The 23562-nt window shown below is 30.5% G+C and overlaps 1 protein-coding gene across 3 annotated transcripts; it reads right to left on the bottom strand.

Annotated features, from left to right (window-relative positions):
• Positions 1-16601: 16601 nt before the first annotated feature.
• LOC124945638 (E3 ubiquitin-protein ligase COP1-like) lies at positions 16602-23282 on the bottom strand. Of its 3 annotated transcripts, none has more exons than XM_047486104.1 (13): positions 22879-23282; positions 22566-22643; positions 22277-22432; positions 21620-21970; positions 20645-20802; positions 20485-20553; positions 20049-20127; positions 18794-18949; positions 18602-18700; positions 18233-18337; positions 17190-17369; positions 17008-17118; positions 16602-16943 (listed from the first exon to the last, which is right to left on the bottom strand). In XM_047486104.1, the coding sequence occupies exons 1-13, from the start codon at positions 23191-23193 to the stop codon at positions 16773-16775; spliced, it is 2028 nt and encodes a 675-aa protein (XP_047342060.1). In that variant the 5' UTR covers positions 23194-23282; the 3' UTR covers positions 16602-16772. The 3 variants fall into 3 exon arrangements, with proteins under 3 accessions (XP_047342060.1, XP_047342061.1, XP_047342062.1); XM_047486105.1 differs by having other exon boundaries at positions 22277-22436; positions 22879-23021; XM_047486106.1 differs by having other exon boundaries at positions 22277-22436; positions 22566-22663; positions 22879-22997.
• Positions 23283-23562: the final 280 nt, after the last annotated feature.

Here is a 23562-nt window from a genome sequence, read left to right as displayed (position 1 = left end):
TGTTGCTAGCTCATCTAACACACCAGTGAACCGGTCACTGTATTCCTTCATTGTTTCTCCTGGTTTTATCTTCATGCTTTCAAACTTCTGGGTGGCTACCATTATCTTGTTCTCCTTTGTTCTTTCATTTCCTTCAAAGATCTGGATAACCGTGTCCCATGTCTCCTTTCCGGTTTTGCAATCTCTGATCTTGCAATATGTGTTTCTGTCCACACTATTGGAGATCCGGTTTCTTGCATGGTTGTCCAGATTGTTTCTCCTTCTATCTTCAGCCGTCCATTCCTTTCTGTCCTTATTAATAATTATTGGTCCTTCGGCCAGAATGGACTCCATCTCATCGTCCAAGGTGATTAAGTGCAGGTGCATGCGTGCCTTCCAGTTGGCAAAGTCATCACCTTCTAGCATTGGAGGCCTATCCTAAAACATGCTTGCTTGAGTATTGAAACTAACTGCTCTGATACCAATTGTTAGGATCTAGGTAGCCGCTGGAGGACCGGGGGTTTGACCGGTTAGCGGTTCTCACTCGAAGGGTGGTGGTTAATCCGGTTAGAGATTAACACCGGGGTTTCAATACTACACAACCTTTCACAAACCCTTGAACTAGGATCAAGCGCGGAAACGGTTTGCTTTCAGGTTGAAGCGGCACACTTGTATGATAGGCAGAATCGGTTTTAGATGATGAAGGTTTGAGATTTGATGGGTCGGTTTCGGTAATCTGGAGATTCGGCTTGGATAGAGTTAAGTCGGTTATAGCAGTACGGATCGGTTAGATAATGAAACCGGCAGACAGTAAATAACAAGACAGATTTTATGGATGTTCAGAGATAAAACTCCTACGTCACCCCTTCCTCTCGAAACCGCGAGAAGGATATTCACTAAGGAATACAAGTACAATCCGATCGAGACTTATTTCCTGCTCGATAACACTCTTACAATTTACACCGAAATTGTAAAACACACACTTTAACTTTAGCACTTAGGCTTTCTAGAACAACACAGTCTTATCACTTGTAGAATAAATGCTCTTAGAATTTCTCACTTGTCTCACTGTATGTTACTTGTCCCACATTTACTCTTCTTCAACTGCCCCTTTTATAGGTGAAATATGCCAACGGTCATATTTCACTTCCTTGAATCTGATTGGCTGAGCAGAGGTGCAGAGGTTCAGTGATTCAGTGATTCAGAGCCTGCGGTCATCTTTTCAGACCTGTTGGTCAAACTCAGACCTGGCGGTCTGTTCTTCCGGTGTGTTAGACAAACCTGCTAGGTTTGTCTTTTACTCAATGTAGACATTGTCTGTTAAACAGTTGTCTGTACTTGGAAGATCTCCTTTCTGACTTATCCCGAAGTGGAAGGATCCTGTAGGACTGTCTTCTGCAGCCTGCAGACTTTCCTTAGACTTGTATGGATATGGAAGTGTTCAGTCTGTTCCTTTGGTATCATTCTCAATAGATACCCGAATTGTCTTCTTGTACTGGTCGGTCATTCGACTTAACCGGATGGCTTCCGGTGTGAGTGATGTAACCAAACTTCTTCCGGTTATTCCTTTGCCTTGTGGCTGGTCGGCTGTCTGATGTTTCCGGTTTTAAGCTTCGGCCGATCCTTTCTTTGTCCGGTTATATTCCAAGTGTTCCTGGTCGGTTTAATGACTTGACCGGCTAGTTTTCTTTAGCCGATTCTTTCGTTTGTCCGGTCCGGTTCCTTGTTCCTACATGGAAGATTTATTTAAGTTAGGTTTATGTGAACCGGTCTAATTTTATCTAACACTAAAGTCTAAAACACATCCACAAACACATCAATCTTCATCCCATATACACTCATCATCATTATTGTTATAACGGAACGCGTGAGAATGACGTAAACAATAAGAAGGACAGAGATTTAACGTGGTTCACCAAGATAGAACTTGGTTACGTCCACCCATAAGAGAGAGATTATTGTTGAGAAGATTGTTTTACAGAGATAATATGACAAACTAATACAGAAACCCAACAAATAGAGAGTTGGGTTGGCCCATTAAGAAGGCACAACTATTCAAATCTATTCAACAAATCTCCACCTTGACTTAAATTCTCTCAGATGTCCCAGGTGCATTAGTCAATGCCCAGATCTCTCAAATACATTCGTCAATGTCAAATGGCCCAGATGCTCTCGCCGGTGTCGGATGGCCAGATGCACTCGCCGGTGTCGGATGGCCCAGATGCACTCGCTGGTGCCGAATGGCCCAGATGCACTCGCCGGTGCCAGATGGCCCAAATGCACTCGCCGGTGTCGGATGGCCCAGATATATTAGTCAATACTAGATGGCCCAGATGCATCCGTCAATACTAGATGGCCTAGATGCATTAATCAATGCCCAGATGCATTAGTCAATGCCCAAATGGCTCAGATGCATTAGTTAATGCCCAGATGGCCTAGATGCATTAGTCAATGCCCAAATATTCAATCTTCTCTATCTCTCTCTTCTAAAGTTGCCCATAGGGAAACTAACAGTTTCTGACGTTAAGCAAGTCCAAACAATGTTGGAACTTGCTATGAGGAACTGGTTTGGTGAACATATCAGCAGGATTGTCAGCAGTTCCTACCTTTTTCACCTTTATCCTCTTCTCAGTTCTTAGGAAATGATATCGCACGTCAATATGCTTAATCCGTTCATGATGAACTTGATCTTTGGCTAAGCATATAGCACTCAGACTATCACAGAAGACAGTTGCTTGATCCTGATGTAGGCCCAGATCAATAATTAATCCTTTCAGTCATATTCCCTCTTTAGCAACTTCTGTTAATGCCATGTACTCTGCTTCTGTTATAGACAGAGTCACAGTAGGTTGCAGAGTCGCTTTCCAACTAACAACTGAGCCACCAAGAGTAAATACATAACCAGTCATAGATCTCCTACTATCAATGTCTCCAGCATAATTAGAATTTAAATACCTAGTAATCAGACATTGTGTATCACCTCCATATATGAGACCAACATAAAAATTTCTCTATAGATACCTGAATATCCTCTTCACAGCTTGTCAATGATCCTTCTCTGGTTGTACCATAAATCTGCTCACAACACTCACTGCCTGTACCAGATCTGGTCTTGTACAAACCATAACATACATCAAACTCCCTACTGCACTAGAATAAGGAACTCGAGTCATATACTTTTTTTCTTCATCTGTTTGAGGAGAAAACAAAGTAGTAAGATGAATAGCAACACATGGTGTATTTATAGGTTTAGTTGATGACATCCCAAACCTTGACAACATCTTCTCAATGTAACCTTTTTGTGATAAGAAAAGTTTCTTCAGGCCTCTATCTCTAAGAATCTCCATTCCTAGAATTTTCCGAACTGCTCTTAGAGCTTTCATCTCAAACTCAGTATTTAGAAGATCCTTTAGCTTCTGAACATCTGTTTTGCTCTTTGTTTCTACATACATGTCATCTATATACAGGACTAGGTAGATGAATGAGTCATCCTTCAACTTGTTATAATACACACAACAGTCATATGCACTCCTCTTGTAGTTAAGAGGCATCATAAAGTTGTCAAACCTCTTATACCACTGCCTTGGAGACTGTTTAAGTCCGTATAAAGACTTTTTCAACTTGCAAACATATTTTTCCTTTTCTGAAACTTGGAAACCTTCTGGCTGAGTCATGTATATTTCTTCCTCTAACTCTCCATGTAGAAAGACTGTTTTCACATCAAGTTGTTCGAGCTCCAAATCCTGATTTGTCACTATTATTAGTAACACCCTGATAGAAGTATGTTTGACTACTGGTGAGAAAATTTCGTTATAGTCTACTCCTTCCTTCTGATTGAACCCCCTTGCAACAACTCGAGCCTTAAATTTGACTCCTTCAATAGCTGTTATACCTTCATTTTTCTTGAAAACCCATTTGCAGGTAATAACATTTCTCCCTGTATGCAAAGAGACTAACTCCTAAGTATGATTTTTTTGAAGTGATTCCATCTCATCTCCCATTGTTGTGAACCACTGTGCAGCTTCAAACCCGAATACAGCTTCTTTGTAAGTGGATGGTACAAACGTATTCACTTCCTCCTCAGCAACCTGCAGTGCATAACCAACCATATCTTCATAACTATATCTCTGAGGTGGTCTAACTCCAATCCTCTTTAATCGACCTTCAGCTACACTCTCATGAATAACTTCAGACGGTTGAAAATCTAATTGTTCAAACTCTGGCAGCTGACCCTCAACGTGGGGTTCTTTTTCCTTTTGTAAAATAGTTTCTAACTCCACTTGTTTGTTAGCACTACTGCTTTCTTCTACAGATTTCTCAATAGATTTAAGTATAGAGTTCTCATCAACGATGAAGTTTCTACTCAGAATAACTCTTTTTTCAGATGGAGACCATATTTTGTATCCTTTTACACCATCTCCATGACCCACAAATACTCCAAGAAGATCCTCCTTTGCTAGAATTTGCATCCCCTTTCACTCATATGACCAAGCCTCATATGCCAAAGTTTAGTCATATCATCCTTGTGAATCTCTGAGGATGCAACAGAAATAGAACCTGAGGCAGTAGAACCTTGCAAAAAATATAAAGTACCATTCTTGACACCTTTCAGAATAACATCAGAACCCTTGCATACATTAAGAACTCCACTTTCACCGTTGAACCAAAATCCTTTACTATCTAACATACTTAGAGATATCAAGTTCTTAGTGATAAGTGGAACATGTCTAACCTCATTTAGTGTACAGAATCTGTCATCGTGTGTCCTGATCTTGATTGAGCCAATCCCAACTGACTTACAAACAGAAACTATTTTCCATAGAAACACTGCCACCATCTACCTGTTTTTAAAATTCAAACCACTCTTTTCGAGAGCAAATATAATACGAAGCTCCAGAATCAAGAACCCATGCATCAGTTTGATGGGTATGACCATCTACCACTAGAGCAATGTCATCATTAGATAGTATATTATCTTCTACAACAGCTGCAGAACTAGAATCAAATTTCTGTGAATTTTTCTTTAAAGGGAATTCATTCTTCCAATGTCATTTCTCTTTGCAGTAATTGCAGATATCAGTCGGCTTAGGACCCTTTGAAGTAAACGACTTGTCGCGTTTCTTCTCTTTCCCTCGCCCATTACTTCCGCTGGTAAACAACCCTGAAGCTTGACTATCTGTAATTGTACCAGACGCCATATGACGTAGATCTCTTGAATGAAGGGCAGACCTGACATCTTCCAGACTTACTGTATCTTTCCCAACAATGAAAGACTAAACAAAATTTTCATATGATGGAGGCAAAGATACTAACAAGATTAATGCAGCATCTTCATCATTAACCTTAACATCAATATTTCTTAATTCTAGCATGATAGAATTTAATTGATCTAGGTGTTCTCTGATTTGCATACCTTCATGTATTCGTAGAGTGAACAAACGTTGCTTCAGAAGCAACTTGTTGGTGAGTGACTTCGTCATATAGAGACTCTCCAACTCCAACCATAACCTAGTGGCATTCTCCTCCTCTAAGACCTCAATGATAACATCGTTTGCAAGACACAACATTATTGTTGAATGCGCCTTCTCCTCCAGGATGGCCATCTCAACGGTTATATCTGCTCCTGATGACACTTTCAGTGCCCCCCATATGCCCTGTTGTTTCAACAAAGCCCACATTTTGATCTACCATATGCTAAAACTATTTCTTCCCGTGAACTTGTCGATTTTAATGTTCACTACTGTCATCTCAGTTGAAGAACAAACAATCGAATAGCCTGAAGATCTGATACCAGTTTGTTATAACGGAACGCGTGAGAATGACGTAAATAATAAGAAGGATAGAGATTTAACGTGGTTCACCAAGATAGAACTTGGCTACGTCCACCCAGAAGAGAGAAATTATTATTAAGAAGATTGTTTTACAGAGATGATATATCAAACTAGGGTTATAACACGAGTTTATATAATACTCGGTCCCCTGAAACTCTAATACAAAAACCCTAACAAATAGAGAATTGGGCTGGCCCATTAAGAAGGCCCAACTATTCAAGTCTATTCAACAATTATTTTCATCAATGTCTTCTTGTTCCGATACAAAATCTTCTTCTTCGCAAGGTTCTCTCAATTGGACATCATTGTCATCTGCATATGTTATGTTCCTTCTGTTGGAATTTTTAAACTAGTTCTATAAATTCCATTAATGAATGGAAATTAGAATATGGATAATAAAATTAAATCAAATTCACATGAAATTCAAACGTGAATTAAAAGGTGAAATTTGATCCAAATGTATAATTTAAATCAATTAATTTAAATTAATTGATCTAAAATGCATTGATGACCAATTAACAAAATGTTGTTAATTTGTAGTGTAACTTACATGAGTTTGTTATTATTATTATTATTATTTGTTATGATAATTTATATTATTATTAACAAATTGGAAAACCATGTAATGTTAGTATTGAATTGTAAATGCCTTAATTGTTTTGGCAAACAATTACTCTATAATGAAGAGAAAAATGTTTAAGGTAATGAAGAGACAGACAATGCCAACTGTTGGATCAAATGATGATTTTATTTAATGGTTTAACTTTCAACAATATAAGACCTCTTATCTCTAATTAAAAACAACTTCTTCATTTTCATTCTTTCTCACTCTAGAATTCCAAAAGTCTTCTTCTTGTTTTGTGAGTGTTCTTCGAGTTCTGTGTTCGATTTTTCCGTTGAAACCCGGTGATAGTTCAGGTACTTTATCAAGTTCGTTGTGTAGTGATTTCGGTGCTGAATCACTACTAGATTCGTTGTACCCTAGGAGACAGTCATCTGTGATAAGCTCTAGCACATGGGGAGACGGTGGAACTGTTTTAAGGGAAATGTGTCTAACACATGCCTCGAATCAACCATCAAATACGGTGATATTGTTCTTCGTATATCTTATTTTATTTTTATTTATTTGTAACATTGTATGTATATATATTTTTCTATTATTTCAAGACATTATTTTTAACACCTTCTAAGTTGAAGAATAACAGCAAACTTGTGATATCTTTGTGTGAACTTTTGCACAAGCATAAAGAAGCATGAAATCTTAAGAGAGAAATATTTACTAGTGAGAAAACGATTTGGAATGGATCATATAAACATATCTGTCTGAAATCTTGATATCTACGATTGATGTATTAACATGGTCTAAAGAAATAGTGTCAAGAGTATGCATGAAAGACTTAAGAGAAATATTTACTAGTGAGAACACGATTTGGAATGTAAGATCAACAATGAAGATGCCGATTTCAAGCTTCTTAGACGAGATGACCGACGACTTGATTAAGAGAGAGAGAGGTGAATAAGAACAGAAGTAAGAAAATGAAATTGAGAGAAAATTATTTATATTCTTTAGAATATAATTTTTACATGTTAATAAAAAATTAGACCGAGTTTGACCCGTGTAAACCGGGTTCGACCCGGGTTGACCGTTGACCAGACCCAATTGACTGTTGAACGATTTTTGGTTACTAATTAGCAAAAAATGGGACGTTTTTTTTTCTATTTATGATTAATCACGGATTAATCCCGTTTTTTTGCAACCTTGTTCACTCTCATCTATTTAATCTCTTTCTAATAATTTTATTCATTCTCTCCCGTATATTCTATCTATTTATAATATTTTTATATATTTATATAAAATTATAATAATAAAACATACATTTAAATATATTTTCATTTATTATTTATAATATATGTATATTAATATATAAAATAATTAAATAAAATATAAAATATAAATATACTTTGATTTTTTTTAATTTATAATTATAATTTTAGAATCAAACTAGCCTTAATTAATTATTAAAAGTACGAATAAACGTGTTTGAAATGAATAATGATAGGAAGATGGTGAGAGTCCTTAAAATGAATTGACAATTAAAAAATATGTAAAAGAAAAGGAAGGCTGAAAATGTTAAAAGATATATAATAATAAATTAATTTTCTTTATTAACTATGATCAACTTATATGGCCATCGATAGTATATATAAATGAATCATCTAAATATGTTTTGGAAAAAAAAATTAGAAATAGAAATGGAGACAAAAAAAAAAAGTAATGTGTTTATTGCATCTATATTTAAAAATCACTTCGGTCTAATTAAATTTAAAAAATATACATTAATAAAAAATTATAAAAAATTAAATATTTATATTATTTATTTTAAAATAAATAATTTTGAGTTGAAGTAATTTATAATATGAATGAAGAAATTATATTAATATTATTAAATATATATATATATATATATTATCATATTATATTAAATATATTTAAAATTATATATTTATAAAAATCAATATATTCATATCATTTATTTTAAAATATATTATTTTTTAATTTAAGTAATTTATTAATATTTAAAATTATATATTAATAAAAAATTATAAAAATTAATATAATAATATAATTTATTTTCAAATTTAATATTTTTTAATTTAAATAATTTATTAATGTTTAAATTAAATTAATAAATATATATATAACATTATATATATTATTCATTATTAAATAATATTATAAATATAAAAAATAAATAAACTGGACGTATAAGCTGAATCAAACATACACAAGTTTAATAAATAAATAAGCTAAGATCATATCAAACGTACTTGCGAATAAGCTGACGTCAATAAACTAGGAATCAAACTAACCCTAAATATGACTGATTGACCGACTGACAATGAAAATAAAGTCAAGATCTCAAGTTTTGTACCTAGGTGAAAGGTAAAACTCTTTTGTTCATTTTTATATTACTATTCATAGTGAACTTACATTAGTTGTTATCTAGTTAAGTTATCTTAGTTTGGAATAATAGCTTTAATTCATATGATTTTTTAGTTCTTCACCTTGTACTATTAGAATGTTAAGAATCATGGGTTCAGATAGATAATCGGGGTATAGAATGTGAAACTCGACCCCCACATATAACTTAATATATTAAATACATTGTTAATTAATAATGAGGAGCTGATTTGTTGCTCATTCAAGTGGAACTCATACTGACATTATTTTGTTCTTTAAATAAATTAGATATCCTTTGAATGATTATTTGTTAGACCGACATAGTTTGATGTAAAAGTGGATGATTTGGATAATTAAGTAAATTGTTAACTAATAATTTCATTTATTATGCTTCATTTTTCAAATCACACTAAAAAAGTAGTAAGGTTATTTAACCAACATAAAAAATAATTACATAGATAAGTAGTAATGTTATTTAAGTAACATAAAAAATAATTAGATAATATACAAATAAAAGACAATTAATGCAAAATATATTATGCAAATCTTTACAATTAATTGTTGAGTTTTATTTGATATGGATTTCATTGTTTCAAGCTTCAACTTTATTATTTCAAACTCTTCTTATAATTGTTGGAGTTTCTTCAACTTCTTATCCAAAAACCTTTGAAGATTGCTAGGCATGGATTTCATCTCTTTCAATTCTCAAAAAAGTTCAAGAGTTCGTCTATTTAAATGACCACTTGAAGAAACGACAACTTCTCCATTCTGTAAAAAACATATAAAAACTATATTATGCTTAACATTGAATTACAAATTCAACATATATACATTACGAGAAAATTAATTACCTTATAATTTGGACAACCTATAAATCTTCTACCAAGATTTGGTGTTTCTTTCAAGGATGTCTAAATTGGAAAAATTTCACCACATCGACAATAAATACTAGATAAACCTATATAGGAACCTTGACAACCAGACATAACCATATTTTTGCAATCTAAAATAAATCTAACCGTTTATATTTAATAGTTTAAAACCGAGTATTCCTATTCATGTAAAGTGATGTAAAGCATACACATAATTGTATTACTATTTATTTAAACAAGAATGTTTTGCTCATTTATTCAAATCATCCACTTTTTACATCAAACTTTGTTAGTCTAAAAACCAACCATTCAAAGTATATAAGTTTTAGTTAAAGAACAAAATAATATCAGTATGAGCAAAACATACCTCTTTTGTCACAAAAGTTAAAACTCTCAAAATTCAGTCCACTTAAATGATCAACCAACTAGTTTCTCTGTAAAAATAATTTACACTATTTATAGATCCCAACCTTGCAGTGTGATTTGAAAAATGAAGCATAACAAATGAAATTATTAATTAACAATGTACTTAATTATTCAAATCATCCACTTTTACATCAAACTATGTCAATCTAACAAATAATCATTCAAAAGATATCTATTTTATTTAAAGAAAAAAAATAATATTAGTATTAAAACTCCCAAAAATCTTTCCACTTGAACAGTTTTCTCGTTATTAATTAACAATGTATTTAAAATGTATTTAATGGTGTGAAATACAAAATTATATGATTACAACTATAGGTATTAGTCAAAACTTAACTTAACTAGGTGATGTAACCCCAAGAAAACCTTTGTTTTCAGTTTTGTCAGAAATCTTTTTAAAAATAAAACACTATTTTTAAAAGATTTTTAAATAATTCATGACAGCTTTTAAAATTAATTAAAAATAATTAATTCGGGGTTTAATATTAAATAATTCGAAGATTTGTGGTAATTAAATTAAAATTTGATTTTTTAAAATCCATTTGTTTAAATTAATTAAACATAATTAATTTAAAAGATTATTTATTTTGAAACAGAGTCTCCATTAGAGTTTTGAAAATTAATAAAAATTGGCATACCTATACAAATGTATTGACCAAAGTTTCTTTTAGTTCGTAGTTTAGTGATATTTTGGAAAGGTTTTTGCGTTTCATCCTCCATACCCGTTTAAAAAACAGTATTTATTTATAAATTTGGCTTTTGAAAATTGCATTAAAGAACTAATATTTAATTCATTTTAGCTATTTTGACTCGCTTAAAACGTTTTTAGTTATGACAAGTATGTAAGTCATTTTAATCTATTTTACACAGTTTTGGCATGTTTAACACACTTGTGACATATTTAACATTTTTTGTTCGTTTAATTTGTTTTTTGTTCCGTCTAATATGTCTTTAACATTATTATACGTTTTATTTTATCTATTTAACATAATTTTGATTTGTTTTAAATTATTTTGATATATACCTTAATTACTAAATTAGTTGAAAAATATTTAGTGAGATTAATATGGATTATTTAAATAATATACTAAATAAAGTCTTGAATATAGTCAACTTTATTTATTCTCATAAACAAATTAATTCATTAAAGAGTCAAAATAATGATAGGTTAGTTATGTATGGCTAGACTATAAGTAATAAATATAATTTTAATGAGTTTTAAAATTTTCAATTATTTTTTATTTGACTGTAATAAAGATCAATGTAGTAAAAATCACGAAAATATATTGGAGTTAAGATGGTTAGTTTATATTGGATTGATAAAAAGATAAATTAATTTAGATGTTTTGGATAACCTTAACTCAACCTGAAATAAATTAAATTTGAATTCAACTCAACCTAAATTAACTTACCCAAATTAATTTTTGTTTTAGGGTTAGAATTTGAGTCAAACAAAGTATCATCACCCCTACTTATATCCTCCATAAAAAGAAAAGCATTTATAATAACCCCATTATATGTTTTTTCTCATTTTCTAGAAATTGTTCACTTCTATTATCACCTATATGCTCATTAAATTGAGTTGTTATAGTTTAGGGACAATGTGGTCATGTTTCATATCTTTAAGGGCTAGCTATTATATATTACTATTAAAGACTTTGACAAAAAGAAAAATGGTGACAAATTATAAATTATAAAACCAGTGCTCCTTGCCAATTGCCATGCTTCTTACTTAAAATAATTAATTAATTAAAACTATAACCCTAAATGCAGTTAATTATTAATTAATGACTTCATGCAAGTTTCTCTAAATCAACAATGTCAATGCTTTTATCCATTGTGATTGTGTAAGCCTGTTTAGAAACAATGTATTTTTCAATGAATTGGTTAGAATCTGTCCAAAGAATTATCTGAACACATGTGTTTAATTTTGTAGTTGCTGAGACAATTTATTTAAGATATTTTCTATATAATAACTAAAAATAAATAAACTAGAAAAGTAGTTAAGATCATAAAAAGAAAGAACATTTGTTTTTTATTTATTTATTTTTAAATGGTCAATTTATAATAAAAATAATAAATAGTTAAGCACAACAACACAAACATTATATGATATGAGAGAAAATAAAAATAAAAAATCATAAGAACAAAAATATAAACACTTTGCCTGAAAATTTATTGTAGATTCTCGAAAACCACGAATGGCTGCTTAAATTATTTAATTAAACAATACGAATACAATCAAGGGTAAGTCTAACCATGCTTTCAAACTTAATGAGGCAACCCCACCAAAAAAAATCTATTGTCTTTTTATTTTAGTGGCTTAGCATTTGATGGTTCTTCCTTGAGGTAGATATTATGAAGTTCTATTTTTTTGAAATTGCTATAGAACTCAATGTCATACTTGTTGGAGCCTTGGAGGAGCTCTATTTTCAAAAGATTCTCTCAATTTATCTAAACATTCAATTTTAACCCCAATTAAAATGGCCAAATACTCAAAGTAAAGACCGTTTGTGGACGGGTAGAAAGACACTTAGTTGCCCTTTCTTGAGTCACTAAGCACTAAACCGATACAAAATCTTTTCACCCAGGATTTGACGCAACTCTTTTACTCGGTTTCTGAGAAGAAAAAAAATTGAGTTGCGACTTTATCTCAAAAATTTCCTTCATCTTCTTCTGTAATCTATATCTATATTTTGAGTATCATTTCTCATAGAGTGTTTATAAGACACAAAAGACGATTTAACAAGGATAAACAATGCTTAGACCAGGCGAGAGGAGCATGATTTTAAGAGTTACATTTTCATTTTATTCCAATAAAAAATTATTTGAACAAAAAAGTCAAAACACGAAAAAGATAAGAATCCATTTTCAAACCTTTCACCAAACAACTTTGACATGTTACCATTACATGAATTTCTTACAAGTTTGTCTAAAAAGAGGCTTATCCATATCTTAAAACTTTGACTACTTTCAAGATATAACAACAACGTTGTAGTTAATTAATTAACTTACAAAATTTGGGTTTCCTTAATTGAGGAAAGAGTCGTGTGATGGACTTATTTTTACCGTTTCAAATGCTAATATCTATGTATGTGTAAATTCGTGTGTGTTTAACAGGTAGGATAGTCACAAATTTCACTTACAAGTAACCAAAATATAACAAAACCAAGATCACCCATATGCTGATATGCATGAGAGAAAAATAAAACATAACTCAAGTAGAGAGAAAGACAACGTCTTATACCATTTACATAATAATATAAAATATAAATTAATCTAATTTATTTTAATTATAAAATAACAATTAAAACAAAACAAAAAGTTTAATAAAAGAAAAAAGACTCATTCTTATATGTAAAGATAAAATTTGTTTAATAAAAATTAATATGTAAATTTGATTTAATTTTATTAAACAAATTAAATAATAAATTTAACAAATAAAATTGAAATTTTAGTTTCCTGAACAAAAATGTATGTCTTATTTTGAACATGGCCATTTTTTTATTTTTTATTTTTTTTGTATTATTTTTTATTTCTTAACTAATTTAATTATAAAATAACAATTTAACAATTAAAACAAATCAAAAAATTTAATATAAGTCTTATATCCTTTTTACATGATAAAATTTATTTAATAAAAATTAAATGTATATTTAATTTTATTTTATTAAGCAAATCAATAACAAATTTAACAAATAAATTTGAAAATTTAGTTTCCAAACCATTGTCCCCAACATTACACGAACATGGTAATATTTGGGACAAAAATTTTCAAATTTTCCGAACATTGTTATGTTTGGGACTATTTTTGTCCTGGACATGACCAACTTATTTATTTATTATTTTTTTAGTATGATTTTTTATTTCTCTATGTATAAATGACTATTTTAATTATAAAATAACAATTTAATAATTAAAAAAAAATAAAAGATTTAATAAATGTAAAAGACTAAGTTTTATAATTGTTTTTACATAATAAATTTATTTAAAAAAAATTAAATGTAAAGTTAATTTAATTTTATTAAACAAATCAAATAACAAATTTAACAAATAAATTTGAAAAAAATGGGTTTCAAACATTGTCATGTTACGACAAAAATGTGTTCTACCTCCAAAACATGTCCGAACCTTTTTTTATTATTATTATTTTTTAGTATAATTTTTTTTAGCTATTTATTGGTAAAATAACAGTTTAAACATTAAATCAAAACAAAAAGATTTAATAGAGAGAAAAAGACTCAGTTTTATACATTTTACATGATCAAATTTATTTAATAACAATTAAATATAAACTTGATTTAATTTTATTAAACAAATTAAATTTTAAAAAAAAATTAACATGGCCATTTTTTAAAATTTATTATTTTTGTCGGTATAATTTTTTATTTCTTTTTGCACAAGTGGCTATTTTAATTATAAAATAACAATTTAACAATTAAAACAAAATAAAAAATTTAATAAATTACCCTTTTACATGATAAAATTTATTTAATAAAAATTAAATGTAAACTTGATTTAATTTTATTAAACAAATCAAATAACAAATTTAATAAATAAATTTGAAAATTTATGTTTTCACAAACATTGTCATGTAATTTGAAATTTATTTTTTTAGTATGATTTTTTTTATTTCTCTTTGCACAAATGGGCTATTTTGATTGTAAAATAACAATAAAGAAAAACAAAACAAAAAATCATTAAAAGAAAAGACTAACTTATACCATTTTATATGATAAAATTTATTTAATTAAAATTAGATGTAAACTTGATTTAATTTTATTAAACAAATTAAATAATAAATTTAATAAATAATTTTGAAAAAAAAAAATCAGAACATGGGGATTTTTTTTTATTTTTTTTTGGGAACATGGACATTTATTTTTTAATTTATTATTTATTTTAGTATGATTTTTTTATTTCTCTTTTCATGGTGACATTGTTAGATTTGTAGTATTGTTTTCTTTTCCAACTGCCTTGTCCCTAGCATGCTCTTAAAAGATTATGTTTGATTGAATAAGGATTAATTTCATTGACCACTTTGATCTTGTTAATTATTATTGCATGTTTGAGTATTGTTACTAATTTCAAAGCTTCTTTTCTTCTGTTTTTGTGGGTGTTTTTGTCTTTAAGATGGAAACATGGTGGGTGTATGATAGCATTTTTCAATAAAACTAAAAATTAAATATAAAAAAGAATTAAATACAAGAAAATTTTGGAATAAATAAAAGTATATATTAAATTTACAAGCTAATATATAATATATATGTAGATAATATGTGGATGATTATTTATTAAATTAATTAAGTGATTTATTAAATCATTCAAATCTGTTGAGTTAAGTCTATATTTTTAGATAGGTATATTTTTGTTTGGATTTGGGTTAACGTTATACTTTGGGTTATTTGAAAATAATAATTTGTAATAATTTTATAAAGATATAAAATATTTTTGTTAAAAATTTAAAGGGTATTAATATATAATGATAAAATAAAAAATAATAATATAAATAAAAGGCATTTTAATATTTTGTTTAATAAATTAAGTGATGTAATAAGAATAGAGAGGGTTGTGAAAATATTTTTTGAATTTAAGTTATTTAAATAACCTTGAACACAGTCATATATATTATGAATGGAGATTAAAATTTAATTATGGGTTATTTATAGAGGTAGAAGATTATGATTAAAAATAAAAGAATTTAAACATTGTTATCAAATTTAGAATTAAATTATAGACTTCTATTGTGAATAACTTAATTTATTTTAATAAATGCAATCATTCTAATTAAAAAGGAAGAACCATCCATTAAACGGTGGAAATAGGGATTAAAATGTTCATATAATTTTATATTAAGGATTAATTGTTTTATGCTACATAATATAATATTCATTTTCTAAAAAATTGAAGGAATTTTTTATTTTAAAGTAAGTTAATTAAAAGAACTTGTTAATAAAGTAACATCTTTGAAACAGTTGTTCGATTTTGTATGTAAATAATAATTCGATTCAATCTTAGATTTATTGTTGACATGATATATTATAATATTTGATCATTATAAAAAAAAAAATCAAATTAATATTGTGCTACACATTTTTTATGGGTAAATTTCCAATATTAATTTATTAATTACATTTAGATACAAATATGTTTATGATTTGTTTATTTTTTTTTAATTCATACTTCAACATTTTCAAATATATATTTTTATATTTAATGGAAATAACTTCAAAAATTGAAATAAAAATATTTTAATTGTTCTTAGCCAATGAATTTAAACTTTGCACTTCAGATTGATCAAACAATATAGACCAAAATAAGTTACTGTACTGTGCAAGAAATTGGGTATTTATTTTTTTCAGATGATAATTGACTAACTAATTTACTCAATAATGAACTGTTTTGGTATAAAAAAAAAGTTCATGTCAATCATAATTTAAAAATATAAAATGCCAAAACTCACAATAATTTAAAAACAATTTGATAATGAATTAAAAAATAATCTCATGATCAAGAAAAAAATTGTAAATCTAATGAAACACTATAATATTAGTTTCTAAATAAACTTTCATTATCATGCATATTTCTAAGGTGTCCCTCAATTAAATGATAAAAATTTAACAATTCTATATAACATAAAAAAGAAGAACCAAATTTTTAGTACCCAATCTCATTTCATTGATACACTTTTTCCTAAACAAATCAAGGTGCAAGTACCAACACTTTAATCGTCCCTTGACTGTTAGCAGCTAACAAAGCAGAACTATCGTTCTTCCAACAAACTGCACTAATGAAATACGAACCTGTCTCTTCATCGCTACCTTCCATATCAGTCGAACCGAATTTATGCCATGTCACTGGCTTCGATATTGCCTACAAAACCATTTTTTATTTTAGTTTTTTAAGTGAGAATGAAAAATAGTATCATTGCACTTACTTTGTGGTATACGAACACTTCGTTTGTTTCACTTCCACAAGCTAGAAACCCGTTGTTCACTGATAGACCTACAAAATTCTTCTCGTTTGTATGGCCTCCATATGTACGAATCTGGGGGAACCATATGTACAAAGTGAGATCATGAAAGGAAAAAAAATTATTGATCATAATTTGGAACTTACTGGCGTATTTGATTTGACATCCCATAAGCGTAATGTATTGTCGGTAGATGCAGAAGCAAGCTCTTCGTTTGACAAGAATTTAACATATGAAACAGTTTTGTTATGTCCACTAAATATGTGAAGTGGTTGTTTGGACTTTCTCAAATCATAATAGTGAATTAGATGGTCAGCAGAACCAACCTGCAATAAAATTACACTTAAATTACACTAACTTACATAAAAAACATGCTCTATTACTGCTTTTGTATTTGAATCTAGAATCGTTTGAAAAATAAACTTGGTTTTGTTTCTGTGATTCTGGATCCTGATGAAAATTTGCCAAAACAATTCTGAATGTGTTGTCTAATTTCTGTTTTCATCCATGATCTCTTTTGGAGCTACGATCAATGAGCTATTTAAGTTTGATGATAGTTTTATCAGGATTTGTATCTAGCAAATCCACATTTGGTTGAAAGTCCAGGTCTTTTAAATCATACCTTATGATTCAGTTTGTGATCCAGCCAAAAATTCATTTAGAGCTTGTTTGATGTGATGTTATTTGAAAAAAATTCTAGGTCATGAAATCAAAATCTTGTTTGATGAAAAAGAGGGGGTTTTTTTTGGGATTATTTGAATTAAATTACTAAAATGTCTTTTTGTATTTACAATTTAAAATTTTTAAAAAATAACTCACTAGGATTGCTCAAGTGGCAAGAGTCGCGCCTTAGAGATCAAAGATCTCACGGGTTCAATTCTCACCTAGAACACCTTAATGAGATCTCCTCTTCTAGACTAGCGGCAAAAAGAGGTGGATATCCCTAGCCTCATAGAGGTCCAGGTTCGAGCCAATTAGGCGGCAAGTTCCGCTCGCCTGGTTAAGTGTGTTTGCAGGCTTATTTGTTTAACCCGCGGAGATTAATCGCACTCCGATAGAGAAGCAGAACTCAGCGTTCTCAAAACAAAATAAAATTGGGGGTCTGAGATTTGTTGCATCAAAGAAAACACTAACCAGGAAAAGATATGATCTTCATTCTATATTCCCCATAGAGAAAGGAAATACTTACCGCAACATGAAAGCTAGATGCAGGATTATACTTGACGCAGCAAATATTTGCTTGCATGTCAATATTAAGAACACTAGTTTCTTGATTCATGCACCATATCTTGACCTAATTCACACAAGGATAACCACAAGAGGTCAGATCAGGACCAGAAAAGTAACAAATGCTCTTACATTTGCACATGAATGAACACTTAACCAGAAAAATATTAGAAAACACTTTCATTCATAACATCATAAGATTCTTTTCTCTTTTCTTTTTACTTATTTATCCAGGAAATCAAAGTTGAGACCTCAGCCTCTTAGTTCAAAGTTCAAGATTCTTACAACTTTAGCTAGTCGAATTGGGTAAGAAACATAATTTTAAACTCACCTTGCAATCGTCACTTCCAGACACAAGCATCGATGGTTCAGTGCGTGAAAAGTCAACACTCCATACACGTTTCTCATGTTCTTCATAATCCACCACACTCTGAATGCAAAAAGATAAAATGGAAATAATTTATTTCCGTGTTTTCTCTACTATATTATTTAAATGGAAATAAATTGTTCGATTTTGACTTACCTGCCTTCGGCTAACGTCCCAAACTGTTACTATGCCGTCATAATCACTGCTAGCGATAAGATTATTGCTGAATTTATTCCAACTCAAGCAACTAAGCTTAGATCGAGTTGACATCTCCTCTACTGGGAAAGGCTCATCAACAGGTTCATTTACAGCCTAAGGAAGTACCATAAACAACAATCAAATAAGAACCAGACAAGGAAACCATGGTCTTCAAGTCATGCAAAATTAACTGTTATCATAATAAAAGAATTACTAAAACAGAAACATTACAAGTGCTGATCATAAAAGAACTAAGCAAACGGAGCAGCCAGCATTCAGTTAAACTACTGCTTGACAGTTCTGAAGATGCAAAAGTTGAACAAAGTCCATAGGATTCTGTTTGAGGTGTTTTTTTACTCTTTATTGAATACATATTTGTATAATGAGAGCATTGATTCCTTCTATGAACTCTTGGAGGACTGTTACTACTTAGAGCTTGTTAGATGTAGGATTATTTAGAAATAATCTGTTTTTTTATAGAAAAAACTTGATTGATGTAAAGGGTGGTTTATTTGGATAAAATGACAAAAATATCCTTGGTATTTCATATTTTAAAATGTTATAAAGAACAAAATAAAGGTAATTTGGTTTCTTGATTGATGATTTGAATGATTGGATTAAGTGACGGTTGATGGGATAGTGGTTTATTTGGAAATAATCCACATCAAGTAAAATAAGCAACCACATGCTACAATTTAGTTCCTTTTTACTAAATCAAGAATAGTTGTTTATGTCCGTTGACATTACTCAAAATGCAGTACCACCCATTTTCCAAATATCAATACTTTGAACATAGAATGAGATTAAGAGCTTTTTTTGAAGAAAAAAAAATGTTTGATGAAAAAATGGATTATTTGAGGTTATTTGGATTAAATTACTAAAATATTCTATTTAATATTTAAAATGTTGTATAAATATAGTAAGGGTAACTTCGTATTTTGGTTGGTGATGGGATAAAGGGTTATTTGGATTAAATCCAAATAACCTTCATCAAACAAGGCCTAAGAATACAATGAAGTTTGTCTAAATTTCAAGCTCTCCAATATATCTGTTCTCTCAACATATTCAACATACTAAGAGAGGTTCTCATTAAAATAAAATACAGGATATTTGGGGGAAAAAAAACACTTAGTACACTTCTGCATGAATTTGCTCAGAAACCATAATGAAAGACAGCACATGGAAATAATAATACAAGAAACAAGAAGCTCACCGATGAATAATTAAAAACTTTTATACACTTGGATACTCCAGCAGTTGCAAACAGCTCATCGTCAAGGTTAAACTCTATGCTGCATAGACAAGCAATGTTCCACAATTTCAATATTCTTCATTCCACTACACTTAAATATTTTATCATCTTAATCAGATGGTCAAATTTTACATTGATTTCCTTTTCCCTTTTGGTTTTGGGTACTTGTCTTTATTCAAAAAAAATATGTCTTTTCTTTGAGCACCAGCTATATATGTTGAGTTGGGGATATTTAAGGCGCTGATAACTATATTTATACATGGATATGTATTTATATATCATACCATAAGTAACTTTCTTGCCTTTCTCTTCCAGCTTGTCCCAATTATCATGCCTTTATATTAGCACAACCTTTTTTTTCAAATTAAACACAAGCCATATAGACAGATAATCTTACCTAGAAATGATATTGGCTGTATGATAAAAGAGATCACCATGCCTAAGTTCAGCAATGACCTTCATTCGACTGTTTCAGATTACAAATAAATTGAGGCATAAAGTGCAGAAAAATTATCACAGAAAGAGAAAAATCTACAAAAATAAAAACAATTTCACACCTATATTGTGTGAAGGTCTTAAGCACAGACTGGAAATCAGCCAGTCCAGCATTATATCCTTCTCTGGATACAATGCTTGCATCCGCATCTTCTTGCCTAGATGAGTGGTTTGCTAGCTCTCGTCGCTTTTGCAGATAGCAGTCTTGTAGGTTATTGAACTGCAGTGAAGCATGAATGATATCAAATTCGAGATACAAAGATGAACGGAAAAGGGTCCAGAGATATTTGGATTTTAGTCAATAATATTTGGCTGTTTTTTTGCCCTTTCTTTTCATGTTGATCATGATAAGAAAAATCTACGTTTAATTATCTTTTCCAAAAATTACAATGATCTTACAAATAATCTGATCAAAATCCAAAGTAACTTGATCATAATTGAGAAAAGAAATCTCTATACCAAATGAAGCAAAACATTATACTACAACTTGGATTATGATCAAGAAAATAATTTGCATAACAAATGAAGCAACAAAAAATACACTATAATATGGATGATGATCCAAACAATAATCTAATCATGATCCAAAAAATTCTTATACCAAACAAAACAAAACAAAAACCACTTTCGTTTTTTATAAATAAAAGAAAGTCACTTTCGATTTTAACTTTGGCAATTTCATTAAGATTGTGATTGTGACAAAATACTTTCCAAATAGCTCAATATATAATGGATATGAGATGAATTTTCGAAAACATGGCTATGTTCTCATGCTTAGACAGAAAAAGAAAGTGTAAGCCACAGAGAATCTGTTGCATAGAAAATTGATCTAGATCAACAGTTAAAAAAAGGAAGAAGAATAAACAAAACAAGCTATCTATGAAGATTCTTAATGAATGAAAATCACAAACATGTGATGGATGAATTGACAAAAGAAACTGTCAAGTGCAGTGCTCCCCTTTTATGCATGTCAGTAAGTGAATCTGCCTTGCATTCCAAACAGTCTGACAAAAGGTATCAATAAGTTGGTTGGTTACCTGTGCGTGCACACGCTTTTTCTTCGTAGAAGACAAATTTGTCTGATTTGTAAGTTGTGATTCTAATCCCACATGAGTATCTTTCCTCTCTTGAGAAAGAGAGCTTCCTTGAACCTTTCCATCTGTTTTCGTATACTGAAAATTTCCCATACGCATCCCTGTTTGTGCAGTACGAGAACTAGATGTAGCACCAGTGTTCCTATCAATGGACATTGACCATGATTTTGTAGTTGCAGGACTATCAGCAACCGTCCGTGGTACTTTGAACCTGTCCCTTGCCATGTACAGCTCAATTCTATGTCTCTCAACTGAATTTATGTCCCCTTTAATATACTGGAGATCTGCTTGCATCTATAATGCATGAAGATACAATTTTAAAGCATCAGTAAACAATCCAAAATGACAATTAAAAATAAATTAAAGTTTGTATTAACAAAGTTGTCAAAAAGACAACTTCTAATAAATTATTACAGTGTTTGAACAAGTGACCAAAATGTTGTTCATTGAACAAAACTCAATCATCACACCACTTTGAATTGGTAAAATCAAGAAATTAGTTGAATTAATTGATTAGCTTAGGTGAGTAGGAACAAACCAATGAAGAATATCTGCATATTATGTTGATACATTAGAAGAAATCCAGTTCATGTTACGAACCTCTTTCAACTCAGCAACTTTATTTCTCCTTAGACATTGCAAGAATTCCGTTAGGGTTTGCATATTTCTTTCGGCTTCTTCTTGCTCCATTTTTCTCCTTTTCTCCGCAAGCAGTATCAACAGATTGTCCATCTCCTTTACAGACACTTCAAATCCCTGTCTGAGTCGCAAATAAGAGTCACTTAGTTGAGAAAGATTAAAGCCAACAAATGATATTACACGAAAAAGGATTCAAAACCCATCCACCGTTAGCAAGTTTCCAAATTGATTAACATAAACATTAACTGACCTGCTGCAGTGCATGGTGAAATTGTTCAATTGGACTTGCCCTTTTAGATACTTGGCTTGAAGAGGCCTTTTTCAACAGCTACAAAAGGTAACAATAAGCTGCATTATGAAGGAAGCCATATGTTCAACAAAAGATTTACCAGGTCTAACTCTAAACTATCAAACTTAGTTCAAAATTGACTCATTTGATAGGAAATCAGTTAACAGTGAATGATGTGGATGATTGTGATGGTAAAATCATAAGTAAAAGCAGAGCTATGCCAGTTCCAAATATGCTAATTCCCGTTTATCGAAGTTTCATCATAACTGCTAACCTTGTCAAGGAGAAAATTAGGAAAGAGCTGATTATTAGTAAGGTGAGATCCACAGCAAGGACAATCGTTCTTATTGTTAAGATGCGTGATGATGCACATGTAACAAAAGCTATGGCCACAAGTGGTGAGGAAAGCGTCTCTGATGATCTGCATGCATATTGGACATAACAAATCCTTGTCGATCTCCGGCTTATCGGAGACATACGGATCGGCGCCAGCTACGAAGGTATCATCGTGTTCGCATGGAGGAATGGCTAACGACTTCGCCTTTCCCTTCACCGCCGGCACAATCGCGCCGGAAGAGCTCTCATCCATTGGAGACTTGTTCAATCACTCTCTCAACTCCACTATCTTACTGTATTGGTAAGAGATGAACGATGACAAAAGAAAATTGATAGAGAGATGTTAGAGAGGAGACAGGACTCACCTTATATTGGAAAGAGGAAACACAGATGGAGAGGATTGAGGGCTGACGCTTTGTTGAAGAAAAGGGCCCACAAGGACCGGTTCGGAATAATAAACGATTCACCAACGATATCTCGTTATAGTCGAGAATTTGTCGGTTCACAATTATCTCGGAATTGAATTAAATGAGAATTAACTCCTTATAAAAAAAATTAATATTTGTGCGATTTTTCGGTTTGACAAATTGGTTGGTCGGATCAAATTTTTATAATTTCGAAT

This window comes from Impatiens glandulifera, chromosome 7 (genome assembly GCF_907164915.1).
Source record: "Impatiens glandulifera chromosome 7, dImpGla2.1, whole genome shotgun sequence".
Taxonomy (NCBI): Eukaryota; Viridiplantae; Streptophyta; class Magnoliopsida; order Ericales; family Balsaminaceae; genus Impatiens; species Impatiens glandulifera.
Note: the sequence above shows the minus strand (reverse complement) of the source record. Positions and strands in the feature narration are given on the sequence as shown.

What these genes read in the sequence shown, in the direction of transcription:
- LOC124945638 (XM_047486104.1), bottom strand. Translation starts at nt 23,193, where the DNA reads ATGGATGAGAGCTCTTCCGGCGCGATTGTGCCGGCGGTGAAGGGAAAG. An exon ending in AAAAGCGTGTGCACGCACAG is followed by an intron (nt 20,803 to 21,619) that starts GTAACCAACCAA and finishes GCTTCACTGCAG; the next exon opens with TTCAATAACCTACAAGACTG. An exon ending in AAGACCTTCACACAATATAG is followed by an intron (nt 20,554 to 20,644) that starts GTGTGAAATTGT and finishes AATCTGAAACAG; the next exon opens with TCGAATGAAGGTCATTGCTG.